General features: G+C 45.8%; 1 protein-coding gene across 4 annotated transcripts in view; it reads left to right on the top strand.

The window, feature by feature from the left end:
* The window catches only part of LOC144683402 (transcription factor SOX-13-like), a 186,878-nt gene that overhangs the window by 110,176 nt on the left and 61,059 nt on the right, over nucleotides 1–15,643 (top strand). For 3 of the 4 annotated variants that reach the window (XM_078546383.1, XM_078546381.1, XM_078546385.1), the window contains 2 exons: nucleotides 5,947–6,172; nucleotides 15,524–15,626. In XM_078546383.1, the coding sequence (XP_078402509.1) occupies nucleotides 5,948–6,172; nucleotides 15,524–15,626 (328 nt within the window). In that variant the 5' untranslated portion in view covers nucleotide 5,947. Of the gene's footprint in view, nucleotides 1–4,979; nucleotides 5,074–5,946; nucleotides 6,173–15,523; nucleotides 15,627–15,643 lie in introns of those variants that run through there. The other variant, XM_078546384.1, reaches the window with a different exon arrangement.

Here is a 15,643-nt window from a genome sequence, read left to right on the forward strand (position 1 = left end):
ATCCTCTCAGCATCCACCCTGCCGAGACCCTTCAGGATATGTTTCAGTAAGATCACCTCCCATTCTTCTAAATGCTAATGGATACAGGGGAACTTGTTCAACATTTCCTCTTAAGATAACCTCCTCATCCCAGGAATTGGTGGAGTGAACCTTCTCTGAACTGCCTCTAATTCAATTATGCCCTTTTCTTAAATAAGGAGACCAAAACTGTATGCAGTACTCCAGATGTGGTCTCACCAAAGCCCTGTACAATTGTAAAAAAACTTCCCTACATGCGTATTCCATTCCCCTTGCAATAAATGACAACATTCCATTTGCCTTCCTATTCACTTGCTGTACCTGCATACTAACTTTGGTGATTCATGTACCAGGACACCCAGATCCCTCTGTACCTCTGCAAACTTTCTCCATTTTAAATAGTATACTGCTTTTATAAACCTCCTGCCAAAGTGGACACGTTCACATTTTCCCACATTTCACTCCATCTGCCAAATTATTTTCCACTCACTGAAGCTATCAAAATCCCTTTGTAGACCCTTCATGTCCCCTTGAAAACTTACTTTCCTACCTACCTTTGTGTCATCAGCAAATTTAGCAACGATATATTTCATCCCCTCATCCAAGTCATTGATGTAAACTGTAAATAATTGAGGCCCCAGCACTGATCCCTGTGGCACTCCACATGTTACATCTTGCTAACCCAAAAATTATCCATTTATGAAGCTCTCTGTTTCCTGTTAGCTTACCAGAAGCAGTCAATGTCCAAATTCAGCAAGACCTGAATAATACCCAGGCTTGAGCTGACAAGTGGCAAGTAACATTCAAGTGCCAGGCAATGACTATCTCCAACAAGAGAGAATCTAACCATCACCCCTTGATAGTCAATGGCATTACCATCACTGAATCCCTCACTATCAACATCCTGGGGGTTATCATTGACCAGAAACTGAACTGGACTAGCCATATAAATACTGTGGCTACAAGAGCAGGTCAGAGGCTAGGAATCCTGCGGCGTGTAACTTACCTCCTGACTCCCCAAAGCTTGTCCACCATCTACAAGGCACAAGTCAGGAATGTGATGGAATACACTCCACTTGCCTGGATGAGTGCAGCTCCCACAACACTTAGGAAGCTTGACACCATACAGGACAAAGCAGCCCGCTTGATTAGCACCACATCCACCCCCTCCATCACCAACCACACAGTAGCAGCTGTGTGTACCATTAACAAGATGCACTGCAGGAATTCACCAAGGCTCCTTTGACAGCACCTTCCAAACCCACGACCACTACCATCTAGAAGGACAAGGGCCGCAGACAGATGAAAACACCACCACCTGGAGGTTCCACTCCAAGTCAGTCACCACCCTGACTTGGAAATATATCACCGTTCCTTCACTGTCGCTGGGTCCAGATCCTGGAACTCCCTCCCTAACAGCACTCTGGGTGTACCTACACCACATGGACTGCAGTGGTTCAAGAAGGCAGCTCACCCCCACCTTCTCAAGGGCAACTAGGGATGGGCAATAAATGCTGGCCCAGCATCCCATGAATGAATAAAGAAAAACTCTTATCCATGCTAATGCGTTACCACTACACCATGAGTTCTTGAAAGAGAATGAACTGGAATCCAGACTAGAGTGATAGCATCAAAATCCTCTCCCATTTTGCTGCAAGAACACTGCATGAAATTATACAGCGTCAAATCAGTTTGAGTGAGAAAGCCTGAATAACACAGATGCCCATCATTGAGCAGTAGTTAACAATCTCCCTCACAGAGATAATAATAGCAATGTGTGCAGGAAATGGAATGTCACACGAGTGCTGCCCTCATGATAAGGCAGACACTGAGGTACACTGTACAGGCAACAGGGAAACAAGGTGAAAGAGAGGGAGGAACTTTAAACAATTACAGTCACCAGGGAAAGGGCACTGAGAGAATTATTAGAACTCACATCTGACAAGCCCCCCAGGCCCAGAGTTCTGAAGAAGACTCATATGGGGAAAAATGTTGGGCGGGCACATGCCCAACCTGCTTGAGTGTTAATATGACCAGTGTTGACGTTGGGCGAGCGTCCCGACGTCAGTGCGCAGTTGCACAATATTTCGGTTGGCGGGCACGCACCGGAGTCAGCAGTGCACCCGCTGACAATTAAAAGGCCTATTAAGGCTATTAACAAGAGACTAAAAAGAATCTTTTCGCTGCCCATCCAACCTTACGGTGGGCAGGCAGGTGGAAAGGCCAAGGGGCCTTGGCACTTCCTCATCCACGGGCGGGATGAGGTTTCCTAATGCAAATAAGTATAAAATAAAAGATTTTAAAACTTAATTTATAACATGCCCCTCCCTGCTCGTGTGGCAGGGACAGAGTCACATGACCCTGCTCGTGTGGCAGGGACAGAGTCACATGACCCTGCTCATGTGACAGGGGCAGAGTCACATGAGGGGACATGTTTTATAACATTTTTAATATTTATTTTTAACTCTCCATCTCCCTGAGGCAGCTCTGTGCCTCGGAGATTCTGAAGTTTGCCCTCGCCCTCTTCCCCCTGCCCGCACAGGCAGCACTGAGCGCTGCCGCTCGCGTTTCATGATGGCCGGACCTTAATCGGCCCGCCAACGTGAAATCGCCTTCCGGCTTCGATCATGGGCGGCAGTCGGCCTCCCTGCCAAGCCCACCTAACGAGGGCAAAATTCTAACCATGGACATGAAACGTTAACTCTGTTTCTCTCTCCACAGATGAGTTTTTCCAGCATTTTATGTCTTTGTGAGGGAAGTGCTCTTGGTTTCTTGGCCCCCATTTATTCCTCAAGCAACATCAGCAAAAGAAACTCCTGGTCATTTATCTCATTGCTGTTTGTGGGACCACAGTAGGGTTCCCAACCCTCCAGGATTGGCCTGGAGTCTCCAGGAATTGAAGATGAATCTCCAGGACATTGCAGCCTGCAACTCTGGGGGGGGAGAAAATCATCGGGACATTCAAAAAGATTGTTTTCTTTTCTGTTCTTTGAATATTTCTCATTACCAGATATAAAAATATTGTAAATTGGTGGGGGCGGAGGGGGGGGAAAGAATGTTTGGCTGACAGTGAAGCGTCATCCAATTGGGTCATGAGTCCTTCTGCTTTCCAGTTGACGTCGGAAGGCAGTGCATCACAAGGATGGATGTGTTGGCTGACAAATAGCTGGTGTGTGGAGGCAGGCCGTGTGGTGAAACCTCCAGGAATAAACGTCATCACAGTTGGCAACCCTGGACCGCAGTGTACCAGTTGGCAGCTGCTTTTCTGTAACTATTACACTTCAGTACTTCACTCACCTGACACGCCCTGAAGAAAACACGATCACTGACTCTTTCTATTGTGCTGCTTTTACGCCCAAATACAATGTGGTGCAGTCACCAGGTTGAAGCTCTGCAGTTTTGTTTTTTGAAAAAATGTATTGAGTGAAGGGTTGTGTAGCCAAATGTCTTCCCTTTTTAGAGCCAGGTGTTGTCAATAACAACTTGCATTTATTTAGCGCCTTCATTGTAGCGAAACATCCGAGGCACTGATTGCCGGATGAAACATGACACCGAGCCACCTGAGGAGGTATCAGAACGGGCAAAGAGGTAGCGAGATTTTAAGGAGGCTTAGCTAGGGAGCTTCATATAGGATGACCAGAATTTCAAAAGCCAAAACTGGGACACACTGAAAAGCCTTGGGATGGTGGGGCTCCTTGATGATTGACTTGTTGGGCAACCAACGGCTGGAGTCTGGGGGAGGGTCAGTTGAAGACAGGAGGTCATGTGATGACATCTTGCGGAATATGTTCAGCCGGAGATGGCAACCCTATTAAAACGCCCAATAATTACAGACAGCAGTTATGAACCATAGACCTTTTTGTTTCAATGATATTTCTGCCTTATTTTCTTAAAAAAAAAACTGAACCAAAGCTTCGTTTGTCACAAGATTCCAGAATCCTCTATTCCGCTATAACTTTACTGTGCAACGCACAAGGGTAAGACCAATCTCCATTTAAAAGCCTCGCTTATTTTCATTCGCACGCTGGATTCCAGCGATAGATGTTTTCAGCCTGAAGCTGGATTTTAAACAAGTAAACTGTACCTCAAGTGTGCCAGGTTTTGTTTGCACCCAGAGCCACTAAGCAGGAAAGCACGCCACCTTTCAATGAGAAGTTTGGTTGAATGTGCCACAGCTCAACCGAACTTGCCTGCCACCTTCCTCAGCCCTGATTGGGTGGTTTGCCAATGTCCTCCGTCCGACTACCTCATCAGGTGCGGCTTTGGGTTGGTGGACACCGCTGTCGGCCTTCTTTCGTTACCCAGAGACTAGTTCCCTCTCTGCCCTGGATGCAGGCGAGAAGGATTTCTGTGCGTGTCGGATCGTCCCGGCACAGCGGCTTAATAGCGGGCGGCATTCCTATTCCCAGGGTGCAGTGCGAGAGGGTTTTTTTTTGTGGGGGTGGGAGGTAGGGTTTGCTGACAGTGAATGGAACATGAGTGCTGGGTTAAAGGGGAGGGGTCTAGGGAGCTGAAAACTGGTACGTTGGAGCAATTTGGAGAAAACTGTTGGGACAACGGGAAACTTGGTGAAAAATCAGGAATATCCTGGTAAAACCGGAACATCTGGTCGCCCAAGGATTCCAGAGCTTGGGCAGATGTAGGTGACAAAGACTCCAGCAGATGGTGAAAATGTGGGCAAGCTCTCAAAACGGACCCTCCATTCACTGGGGGGTTTTTGGGGAGGGGGGAAAGAAATATTAAAAAGCTTAAAAGGGGCCGGGGATTTGGGTGTGTTGAGGAGTTGCTTTGGCGTTTCATGATCTTGAGCCCAAGTGGAGAACATTTTAGCACTGAAAGGGTTAATGGTTGCCTTCAGTCCTGTGGTTGCTGTTGACTCACACAAGAGCTTAAATTAAAACTCGCATTAACTCGATCACAGATTAAATCCAGCCCAGAGGACAAAGAAATCTGTTGAAAGGAAACGAGATATGATGAAATCCAAACAGGAGGCTTTGGGAAGGGAAGGAAAGAGAGATAAACCTGCCTCTGAAAGCAGGAATGACGGAACAAACTGTATGCCATTGTCCTCTTGTCACATTTCCCTTTTGTTTGATTTCTTTTGTCCAGAGGCCCATTGTTCCACTTCCTTTCGTTCCCAGTTCTCTCCGTTCTCTCTCCAGTACAAAATAGATTCTGTTGTTCCACTCGCGTTTTTTTTTTTGTTTGTAACTGCCACTTTGCGGAGAACTGTTTGACTTGTAGGTTGAATTATTTGAGTTACTTTTTATTTGTAGCGATATTATGATCGCCAGAGATCTCTTTTTTTTTTGCTTTATCGTTCTCCCCAACACCCCCACGCCACCGACCCCCTCCACCCCACAAACACCACTCACTTGAAGAGAGTCACGTGGTCTTTGTCATCTGTGAAGAGACGAATCCAATATTCCCTTTTGTTGAGTGCAGAATGGGCTTGTGTGTTCCCAGCAAAAATCCATTTCGCACTCATTCTCTTGAGCGGCTTCTCACTTACAGAAGTGTCAGCTCCAAAAGAACTCTGGCGATGCCTGTGGAGCTAGATAAAGAAGTGTTCTGTTGGCTTAGCTGTTGGGGTTTGTAGAGGTTTTAAAGCAAACTGCCGCCCTTTTTAGTGGCACCATTCGAGGGACGCAGTCGATCCAAATGCATGGGGCAGACTCCTTGAATTATACCCCCCTTCCACTTTCCACTCTGTGCACATGGTAAAACATGTGACACCCGCTCGAACCCTCCTTTCCCCCACCTTCCCCCTCCTCCTCCTCAGCTTCATCGTTTGGTCTACTTTGCATAACTTTCCATTTTCCATTTTGGTTTTGAGCTTTAAGAGTTGGATCAAAAGTGAACGAATGTTAAACCCTCTGCGTTTTCTCTCTTTCCCCACCCCCCCGCCGCCTCCCCCCCATCCTGCAGGATGTCCACACGACAACCGGCTTCTCGTTGCATGGAAGTGAATGGAGATATGATCATGGTCCATGACCAGGTGAAAGTGGAGGAGGTGGAGGAAGAGCGGACCAGTTACGGATCTCTCAACGCTTCGTATCCCAACAATCCTCATTCCGAGGTGCTTCAGAGCAAGGCGGCACTGGGGAGAGAGAACTCTGACCTCGAAAGGTCAGGGGTCGTGAAGCCGACGCACGTAAGTCGCCAAGATGAACGCGCGGCTTCTAGTCAAATCTAACTCGGAACGAGAGTTGAATCCGAGTGAGGTCGACCCTTTCTTTACCCTTTGGTAAAATCCCTGAAACCTGTCCGACCAGCTAGTGGAGGTTTGGTCGCATTCACGCAGGCTTGTTCATGTGGTGTTCAGGCAGCTCAGGAACCATTGTTGTTATCGAATCACAAGTGGAAGGCGGGAGTGAAAGAGAGCGGTGTCACTCCCTGGCTGCTCTTGTGATCTCTCACACACTTCCAGGCACTATGTAATTCACCAACACCAAGTCCTAAATCAACTGGGGATGAAATGTCTCTTCCAACACAGGCAGTGCGTTAAATGGAAGGCTCAACATTATAAAATATTGACCGCACAGAAATGGACAATTCGGCCCAACTGTTAATGCTCGTGTAAGCCTCCTCTTAACCCATGAAGATACCTTTCTATTCCTTTCTTCCTCATCTGGCTTCTAGTGTTTATCTAGCTTCCCCTTAAATGCCTCTGTACTATTTGCCTCAACTACTCCTTGCAGTAGCGAGTTCAACATTCTCACCACTCTCTGGGTAAAGAAGTTTCTCCTGAATTCCCCATTGCATTTATTAGGGGCTATCTTACATTGATGGCCCTTGGTTCAGACCTTTCCCACAAGTGGAAACATCTTCTCTACGTCTAGTCTATCAAGCTTTCGTAACCTTAAAAACTTCTACCAGGTCACCCCTCGGACTTCTATTTTTTAGAGATAAGACCCCAGCCTGTCTAACCCTTCTTCATAACTATAACCTCTCACTTCCAGCAGCATTCCGTTAAATATTTTTGCACCTACTCCAGTGCCTCCTATATTCTTTTTATGACATGGAGATCAGAACTATTGACAATACTCCAAGGGTGGACTAACAAAGGTTCTAGATAAGATTAACATAACTTCAAAACTAAAATAGTGCAGATGCTGGAAGTCTGAAATAAAAACAGGAAATAGTGTAAATAGGCCAAGCAACAGCCATGGAGAGAGAATAACAGGGTAACCATTTCAGGTTAATGACTTTCCATTGCTGTTCACCTTCCTTGAGTGTATGCTATGTTACCTAGCATATTGAATACCACTGTCACTTTGTCATCTCATTCCAATGTGGTCAAAACACTGGAGCCATAACTTTGTGGTAAGGTGTCTCTGCTTGAAGTTCCTGTCTCGTGAATGGACTTGCAGTTTTCTGGATGGTATGGGGTGTTATGACACAGCAGTTGGTAAAGGCTGAGTTATTAAACATCCCAGAGGGAAACTTTAAACAACTGTCATAACCTATATTTTCAATTGGTATGTTGGAGATGCAGCTCTGAATTCAGGAATAAGACCACCAAGCCTCTAAAGAGTTTTTATACAAAGCTAAATTAAACATTTATTAACTTAATGACAAATTAAACACACACACATGTCTACAAATTACTACCATAATGACTTTTAAACAAACCCCCAAATTAATCACTCCCAGGTAAATCTTCACCAAGGCAACAATAATCCATGGGGCAGGATTTTGCCCTTGGTGGGACTGCTGCCCGCGGTCCGTGCCGCGATTTTACGCGGGTGGGCGGACAGGCCAATTATGGCCCGCCCAGCGTGGAACATGAGCGGCAGCACTCAGCGCTGCCTGTGCGGGCGGGGGGGGAGAGGGGCGAGCGCAAACTTCATGCATGCACGCGGAAGAGCACTTCAATCTCTGCAGCTGTTCCCCTTAGTTGAAGGGTCAGTCACGAGGGGGCATAAGTTCAAGGTGAGGGGCAGGAGGTTTAGGGGGGATGTGAGGAAAAACTTTTTTACCCAGAGGGTGGTGACGGTCTGGAATGCACTGCCTGGGAGAGTGGTGGAGGCGGGTTGCCTCACATCCTTTAAAAAGTACCTGAATGAGCACTTGGCACATCATAACATTCAAGGCTATGGGCCAAGTGCTGGTAAATGGGATTAGGTAGGTAGGTCAAGTCGGTGCAGACTCAATGGGCCGAAGGGCCTCTTCTGCACTGCGTGATTCTGTGAATCTCCCTGAGGCATGGAGCTGCTTCAGAGAGATGAAGTACTCTTTGAAAGAGACTTAATGTACAAGACAAAAAATTCATAAAACATGTTCCCTCATTTGACTCTGTTGAATTAAAAACTTGTCCCTGCTCATTTAAGTGTGAAATTTTAATTTTATTTTGATTTGCTTTAGGAAACCTCATCCCGCCCATGGATGAGGTTTCCTAAAAAGTGCAAAGGCCGTTTGGCGTTTCCACCTGCCCACCAACCGTTAGGGCGGCGTAAATTTGACATGAATGACCTTTTTAATGGCTTTAATCGGCCTTACAATTGTCGGTGAACGAAATATCGCAGGACAACGCGATGACATCGGAACACTCGCCCGACATCGTCCCGTGTCATTTTACGCTCGGCCGGGTCAGGTGCGCGTCCACCTGCCGAGCTCAATATTCTGCCCATAGACTTTAAACAGACACCGGGCAAAGCACGTTTGTCCTTACGAATCCAAAATGAGGTTCCTTGCAATTTGTTTCCTTTGCAGACACAGCTGTAGGCTTACAGACTGGTTAGATCTTAAATGCCTCTGACATACACACACAAACTCCTTTCTGTTTATACTTAGCTTCCCCTTTGAATGTAAATTTTCCATTGTATCCTAGGCTTTTATCTTCTAGCAATAACATTTTCACCCCACTAATTTTATTAATAATATAAACACATTGCTTGGCGTCTCCCAGATAGGTGCAAGATCTCACCCATTCTTTTGAATGGTTTATTTAAAAATGCAAATTGCCCCCTTGACACCTATGTTTCTAAACCTCCCCATGCTTATCTAATTGCCATTTCAAACCTACTTCTTTCTGTACACCAAAGCACCCAGACTAGCTGGCTTTAATCTAATAAAGCCACACACACACACACACTTGCGCACACAGACCCTATTGCAATTCCAGTTTAAAAATCATTTTCAATAACATTATAGACATTAATATCTCTTCATGACAGGGGGCTGAGTAGCTGAACCATGAGCCATAGCTTGGGCAGGCTACCCATATTTCTTGAGATATTAAATGTTCCCCATCTCTCTGTCCTGGCACCCATCATTATTGAGATTTGTGCATTATTAGTATTCCCTGGAGATCAGTCATGTGCATAATGAGCTGGTAGCAGATCATTTAGATGGACATTAATCCTTCTCTGTTGATGAGTGGTTTAGGATTTTGGACAGATGCTTGAAAGCCCACTTGGATACAGTTGAGGTATTTGTACCCATTGAATACTACAGCGCAGTCAGAAAACCTGTCAGCCTTTCACTGTTGTGTAGATTATCGATTTGAATGCAATTAATAGTATGTTGGAACAGAGCATGTGTGACCTGGTTAATGCAGCAATGAACTTCCAAACCCACAACCTCTACCACCTAGAAGGACAAGGGCAGCAGATAGATGGGAACACCACCACCTGCAAGTTCCCCTTCAAGCCACACACCATCCTGACTTGGAAATATATCGCCGTTCCTGCACTGTCGCTGGGTCAAAATCCTGGAACTCCCCCCACACCCCTAACAGCACTGTGGGTGTACCTACACCACGTGGACTGCAGTGGTTTAAGAAGGCTGCTCACCACCACCTTCTCAAGGACAATTAGGGATGGGCAATTAAAATGCTGGCCCAGTCAGCGATGCCCACGTCTGGTGAAACAATAACAAAACACACAAACCTTTTTAAAAATGTATTCATTCATGGGATGTGGGCATCGCTGGTTAGGCCAGCATTTATTGCCCGTCCCTAATTGCCCTTGCAAAGATGGTGGTGAGCTGCCTTCGTGAACCGCTGCAGTCGATGGGGTGTAGGTACGATGTTCTGAATGTGCAGAATGAGCGCCCTCATTCCTGTCCCCATCACTGGTGGTGCAGTGTTGAAATTGCTCCTTCACGGGCTGATTCAATCAATTCCTGGCTGAGGTCTGGGCAGCCCAATCGAGGCTGTAGGTGTGCCTATTAGGCAGTGATAACAGGCTTTGCTGGTCCTTTTACCTCTTGCACCTGTATTGCCACATAGACTACACTATTTGAGCCACCCATTACAATGTCTTCTTCTGCTCTATTGAAATAAGTTGGAAAGCCAACTATGAGGAAGTTACAATGTTTGCCTTTCAATTACTGCTTAATAAACTCAAAAGAAATTTAATGTAGTGTTTGCACATGAATAGCCTCGGACATATGGACAAAATCACACTGGTCCATACACCAATTACTGCACATTTAGAAATTTGGTTCTGCAGTCATAACCCCTCATAATTCTGAACACCTCCATTAAATCCCCCCCTTAACGTTCTTTGTTCTGAGAACAACCCCAGCTTCTCTAGTCTCTCCGCATAATTGAAATCTCTCATTAGACTCATAGACGGAAAGTGGCCCTTCATGTCCGCGCTGGGTCATCAAGCCCCTGTCTACTCTAATCCCGTTTTCCAGCACTTGGCCTGTAGCCCTGTACGCTATGGCATATCAAGTGTTCGCCTGAACACTTCTTAAATGTTGTGAGGGTTCCTGCCTCGACCACCCCTTCAGGCAGTGAGTTCCAGTTTACCCCCACCCCCTGGGTGAAAACAGTTTCCCTCAACTCCCCTCTAAGCCTCCTGCCTCTTACCATAAATCCATGCCCCCCCGGTCATTGACCCCTCCACTAAGGGGAAAAGTTTCTTCCTATCTACGCCCCTCATAATTTTGTACACCTCAATCACCTCAAACCCTTGGCCTTCTCTGCTCTAAGGAAAACAACCCCAGCCTATCTAAGTGTCTCTTCATAGCTGAAACGCTCCAGCCTGAGCGACATCCAGCAACATCCTGGTGAATCTCCTCTGCACCCGGCACCATTCTGATAAATCTCCTCTGTGCCCTCGCCAAAGCCTTGAAATCCTTCCCAAAGCGCCAGAGAACACTTGGCACGTTCCTTTCTACAACCAACTGTCACGCGAAACAGGCCGACTGTTAAACTGCACAATAAAGTTTTATCTCATTGCTCCAGGGCACTGCAGACTAATCTCCTGGCTTTTTTTTTTCTTCTTTCCCTCCCCCATTTGTTACATTTAACGAAAAAATTGAAAGCGTTTGCAAGTTGATGAGAGCTTTTTCCAGAAATTTTAATTTTTAAATTTGTGATTTTTAAAACCGGCTTTGAGGAAAAACATGAGCATTTTGCCACAGTTGAGTATTTTAAAAGGAACTTTGATTCCAATTAGTCACTGAACAAGAATAACATCCCAATATTTTGTGGGAAAGGTGTGGGATATGTCAATCTTTTTGACACTTGTTTAAAGAAGAAAGAAATGATTGCTGCTTTTTTTCCCTCAATGATTTTCTTTTTCCCTACCATCTTCGTGGTGCTTTTAACTTTTTTCCCTCTTTTTCGTCTCTTCTCCCCTTCTTTTACTGCAGTTGCCTCCTTTCACCCCACCTCAATATATTTAGCCCTCGGTAAAGATGGGTACCTCGGCCTACAGGCCATAGTCTGCGTTCAGAACTAACAACAGAAGGAGCAGCCCCAAAAGTGAGTGAGGAATGTGTTGTCTCTCTCTCTGTTTTCCACCGGTAGGGTAGCTGGTCCTGACACTGGACATCAGCCTGTTGTTGCCTGGTAAATTCAGGATATCTCAGGCATTTATTTAAGAGGGGAGGAAGGGCCACCTGGAGGCACTCCTGGCTTCTTTTCGTTTTTTTTTTATATTAAATGTGTTTTAAATTTTAAAAAGGGTGGATTTCTTATCCCAAACAGAGGCCTGAGGAAGGATCTTGAGCCCCCATCGGAGCCGGGATCAGATGGGGGCCGGAGCTAAGAAAAAAATAGTAAGGCCGGTCCGCATTTCGGTTTCTCGACTCCATCCTGCCTCCGGGCCGCTCCACTCATGAAGAGCCTCATGTTGGCCTCCAGGTTCCCACAGGCAACGGGGGCAAGTTTTTAGGTGGCCCAGGCCAGGGGGGCCAGGGTTCCAGGCAAGCCTATTGGCCCTCCAGCCCGGTTGGATACAGAAGCAGCCACAAGCCACCCTGTGGAGGGGGCTCCCTCCAACCCCAGCCTCACAGTGGCTGCAAAACCCGTTCTTATTTTATATTTAAACGAGTTAGAGGGATGGTGCCTCCGTTCTGAAGCACCCTCCCCGCCGCTTGTCTTCTCCTTCAGCCTGCTGCCCCTTCCCAGCTGAAAGGCCTCAGATTGGATATTTGCAGGGTTGGACTGCCCTCCTGAATTGGTCAGCGAGCCTGTCTCCAGGCTCCTGTGAAAATCGCAAGGAGTGACGGTTTCCTTCCAAGCATCCGGAAACAATCCCGACCTCCGATTCCCCATCCCTGGAGGGGAAACCTTCCCCCGGAATTTCGCATCCCCTTGTCTCTTTTTCATTCTTTGAGATCACTGTCCCCAAAGTCCTCTGGTGTTCCTATCCATGGCCTTTGAAACAGCCTGGGTCCTGATGAAACGAGCACTCCAGGCATAGATGTGCCCTTGTATAAAAGCAAAACACTGTGGATGCTGGCAATCTCAAATAAAAGCAGGAAATACTCAGCAGGCCAGGCAGCATCTGTGGGGAGAGAGAGAGAGAGAAACAGAGAGAGACACAGAGTTAATAGTTCTGAGAGTTAATAGTTAATAGTTCAGAGTTAATAGTTCAGAGTTCTGTTGAAGAATCATACGGACTCGAAACGTTAACTGTATTCCTCTCCGCAGATGCTGTCAGACCTGCCGAGTTTTTCCAGGTATTTTTGTTTTCGTTTCGGATTTCCAGCATCCGCAGTTTTTTTGCTTTGAACAGAGTTAATAGCCCTGATTTTGCAGTGGTACTGACGGGTGAAACCGACGACGCTCGCTGTCATTACTCCACTGAAACTGACAGCAATGTCCGGAATCTGCACGTGTGCGGATTAACCCGGGGATACAGACAATGCTGTTTGTGATTATTTTCTCCACTAGAGGGGTGCACTGAGGAGGATCCCCCTATCACCCCCTGTCCCGGAGTGCAGTCCCTAAGCCATCAGTGAATCAACACAAACCTTCACTTTCACACTCTTAATTTTGCTGTTAGAACTCTTGAAAATGAGGGTTGCAACGATATTCTGTCTTCACAATTATTGCTAGGCATCCTCACAGTTGCTGAAAAATATATTTTATATTTGTGGAATATCAAATTTCTCAATTTGTAATAAATACCGCATTTTTCAATTTTTTAAAGCTTTATTTATCCTTATTTTAGCTTCTACCGAAATCCAATCATCATTTATTTTGGTATCTGAAAATTTAAGTTAAAATTTTAGGAATGCAGCGCTTTAAAATTCCTGCTTACCCATCTTTGAGAATACTGCGATGTGATTGGCTACTTACCCTGTTTGCTGATGCCACTATTGGGCACTCCTGGAAACCCCCTTTGACTTGGTGCCAGAATTAAACTACCTTTGAGCAAGGGGAACTCTCTGCCACGGAGATCACTAGATTTTAAGCAAGTACAGAGGCAGGGAAAAGGAGGGGAAGAAAGAACGAAATGGAAAGTCTATGGTAGGGTTTTCCTATATCACAATGGAGGCAACGCTTCAAGTATACTTCATTAGCTGCAAAGCATTTTGGGATATCCTGAGGTTGTAAAAGGAGCTTTAGCAATGCAAGCCTTTCTTTCCTAAGGTGGAAAGCAGGAGAGATGAAATGACAAAAGTGATGATGATGCAAGGCAAAAGGGAGTGATCCTGTGGGGAAATGTGGGGCACGTCCGCACTCCTGCCTTCCACCTGATCACAGACCTTCCCCTTTGTCCGTCCCTCCCCCTCCCCCTCTTTCCCTGCCTCAGCACTTGCTTAAAACCTATTACGCCTCTAACGTTTTTTGATTCTGACGCAGGTTCACTGATCTAAAACGTTAAACTCTGTTTCCCTCCCCGTGGATTCTGCCCGACCTGCTGAATATTCTGCGAGTATGTGGCCTAGTATGCTGGATCACTACTTTCCTTAACTTGAATCAGACAGTTTGAAGTACAAAGTGTATACAGGGCCTCTGCAGCAGAGAGCAAGAGAGGAACAGGGATTGAACCACATGTTTGTTGGCACCAATCTGATCCACACCATCCTGCCCCCCGACCCCTGCCCCAAAGGAGTCCAAATTGCTGTGGTGCTTTTAGATGCATGTTGAAGTTCAGAGGTACCAATAGTGACAGTAGAGGCTCCAATTTCCTTTCCATCACATGGCTGACCAGAAATCTCTCTCTCTCTTACCTTCTGCCATTTGGAGTATGTTGACAACATTTGTGGGTTGATACTCAACCTGCGTTTGGCTGCGTTTTGAACTCGCCTTCCTTGGCCATCGAGTCCTGGATTGGAACAAAGAATGGAAAATGCTGGAAAATCTCAGCAGGTCTGACAGCATCTGTGGAGAGAGAAACCGAGTTAACGTTTCGAGTCCGTATGACCCTTCTTCAGAGCTGGAGTCCTGGAGTGGGTCTCGAACCTGGAGCTTCTGACTTAGAGGCAGGGACACTACCCACTGTGCCACAAGACCTCTGCCAGAGAGTGATTTAAAGACCAATAGAAAATAACCCAATTCATTTTCTGTAGTATTATTTTGACATGAGGAATGCTTAGTACTTTGATGAGAAATTTTGAATAGCCTTAAAGTTTTCAGGCACCTCCTTAGACTCTGCATTCACAACTTGAATGCTAACTTTTTCTACTTGTCACTGAACAGCATGAATCTTAAACCTTACAAATGAATATTATGCACCATGGAAATTTAAGCTTGAAATCCATTTACAGTGCTGTAACTAGGCAAACTAGACTTTGGATGGAAGAATGTGTGATGCGTCCAAGAGAATAGTTCATTTTATCCATAAAGAACAAGATAAATGGATAACCAGATACCTTCAGTGGACATTTGCTCCCTTCCTTTCCATTTTCCCCCCTCTCTCCAACTCTTAAACGTTGAGGTAATTATTAAAGAAATGTTCGAAATATTCCTGGTTCTAGTGCATTCTTAATTCTAGGAGAAAGATGCAGTTTTTGGGGAAGTGTCTAACTGGCTTGTGTTAACCCTGGAGTGAGACTGATATATTGGAAGCCACATCAGTTCGCATCGTTTTTTTAGAATCTTTTTTAGTGGGTAAATGCTATTTAGATTAAAAAATGGTGGTACTTGTTTTTGGGGAGGAAGAGTACAAAGTATTTCCACTCCAGCAGCCACCCGTCAAGCAGTTTGCTGCTGTTCGTGTTTGTTATTGGGACCTAGCGTTGTATTTGTGCTGTACAGGCCACCGTGTCTTGACAAGTGCAAACTAACAGAGCTTTTCCATTTCCAACCCAGGCTTCATCTTCACCAAGGGACGAGGGGCAGCAAGACCACAGTAAATTCGCAATTGCATTAAACAACTTGGAAAGAATGGATTTTAGTAAGAATTTAACTGAGGGTGAGTACAGTTGTGAC

This window comes from Cetorhinus maximus, chromosome 8, assembly GCF_964194155.1.
Source record: "Cetorhinus maximus chromosome 8, sCetMax3.hap1.1, whole genome shotgun sequence".
Taxonomy (NCBI): Eukaryota; Metazoa; Chordata; class Chondrichthyes; order Lamniformes; family Cetorhinidae; genus Cetorhinus; species Cetorhinus maximus.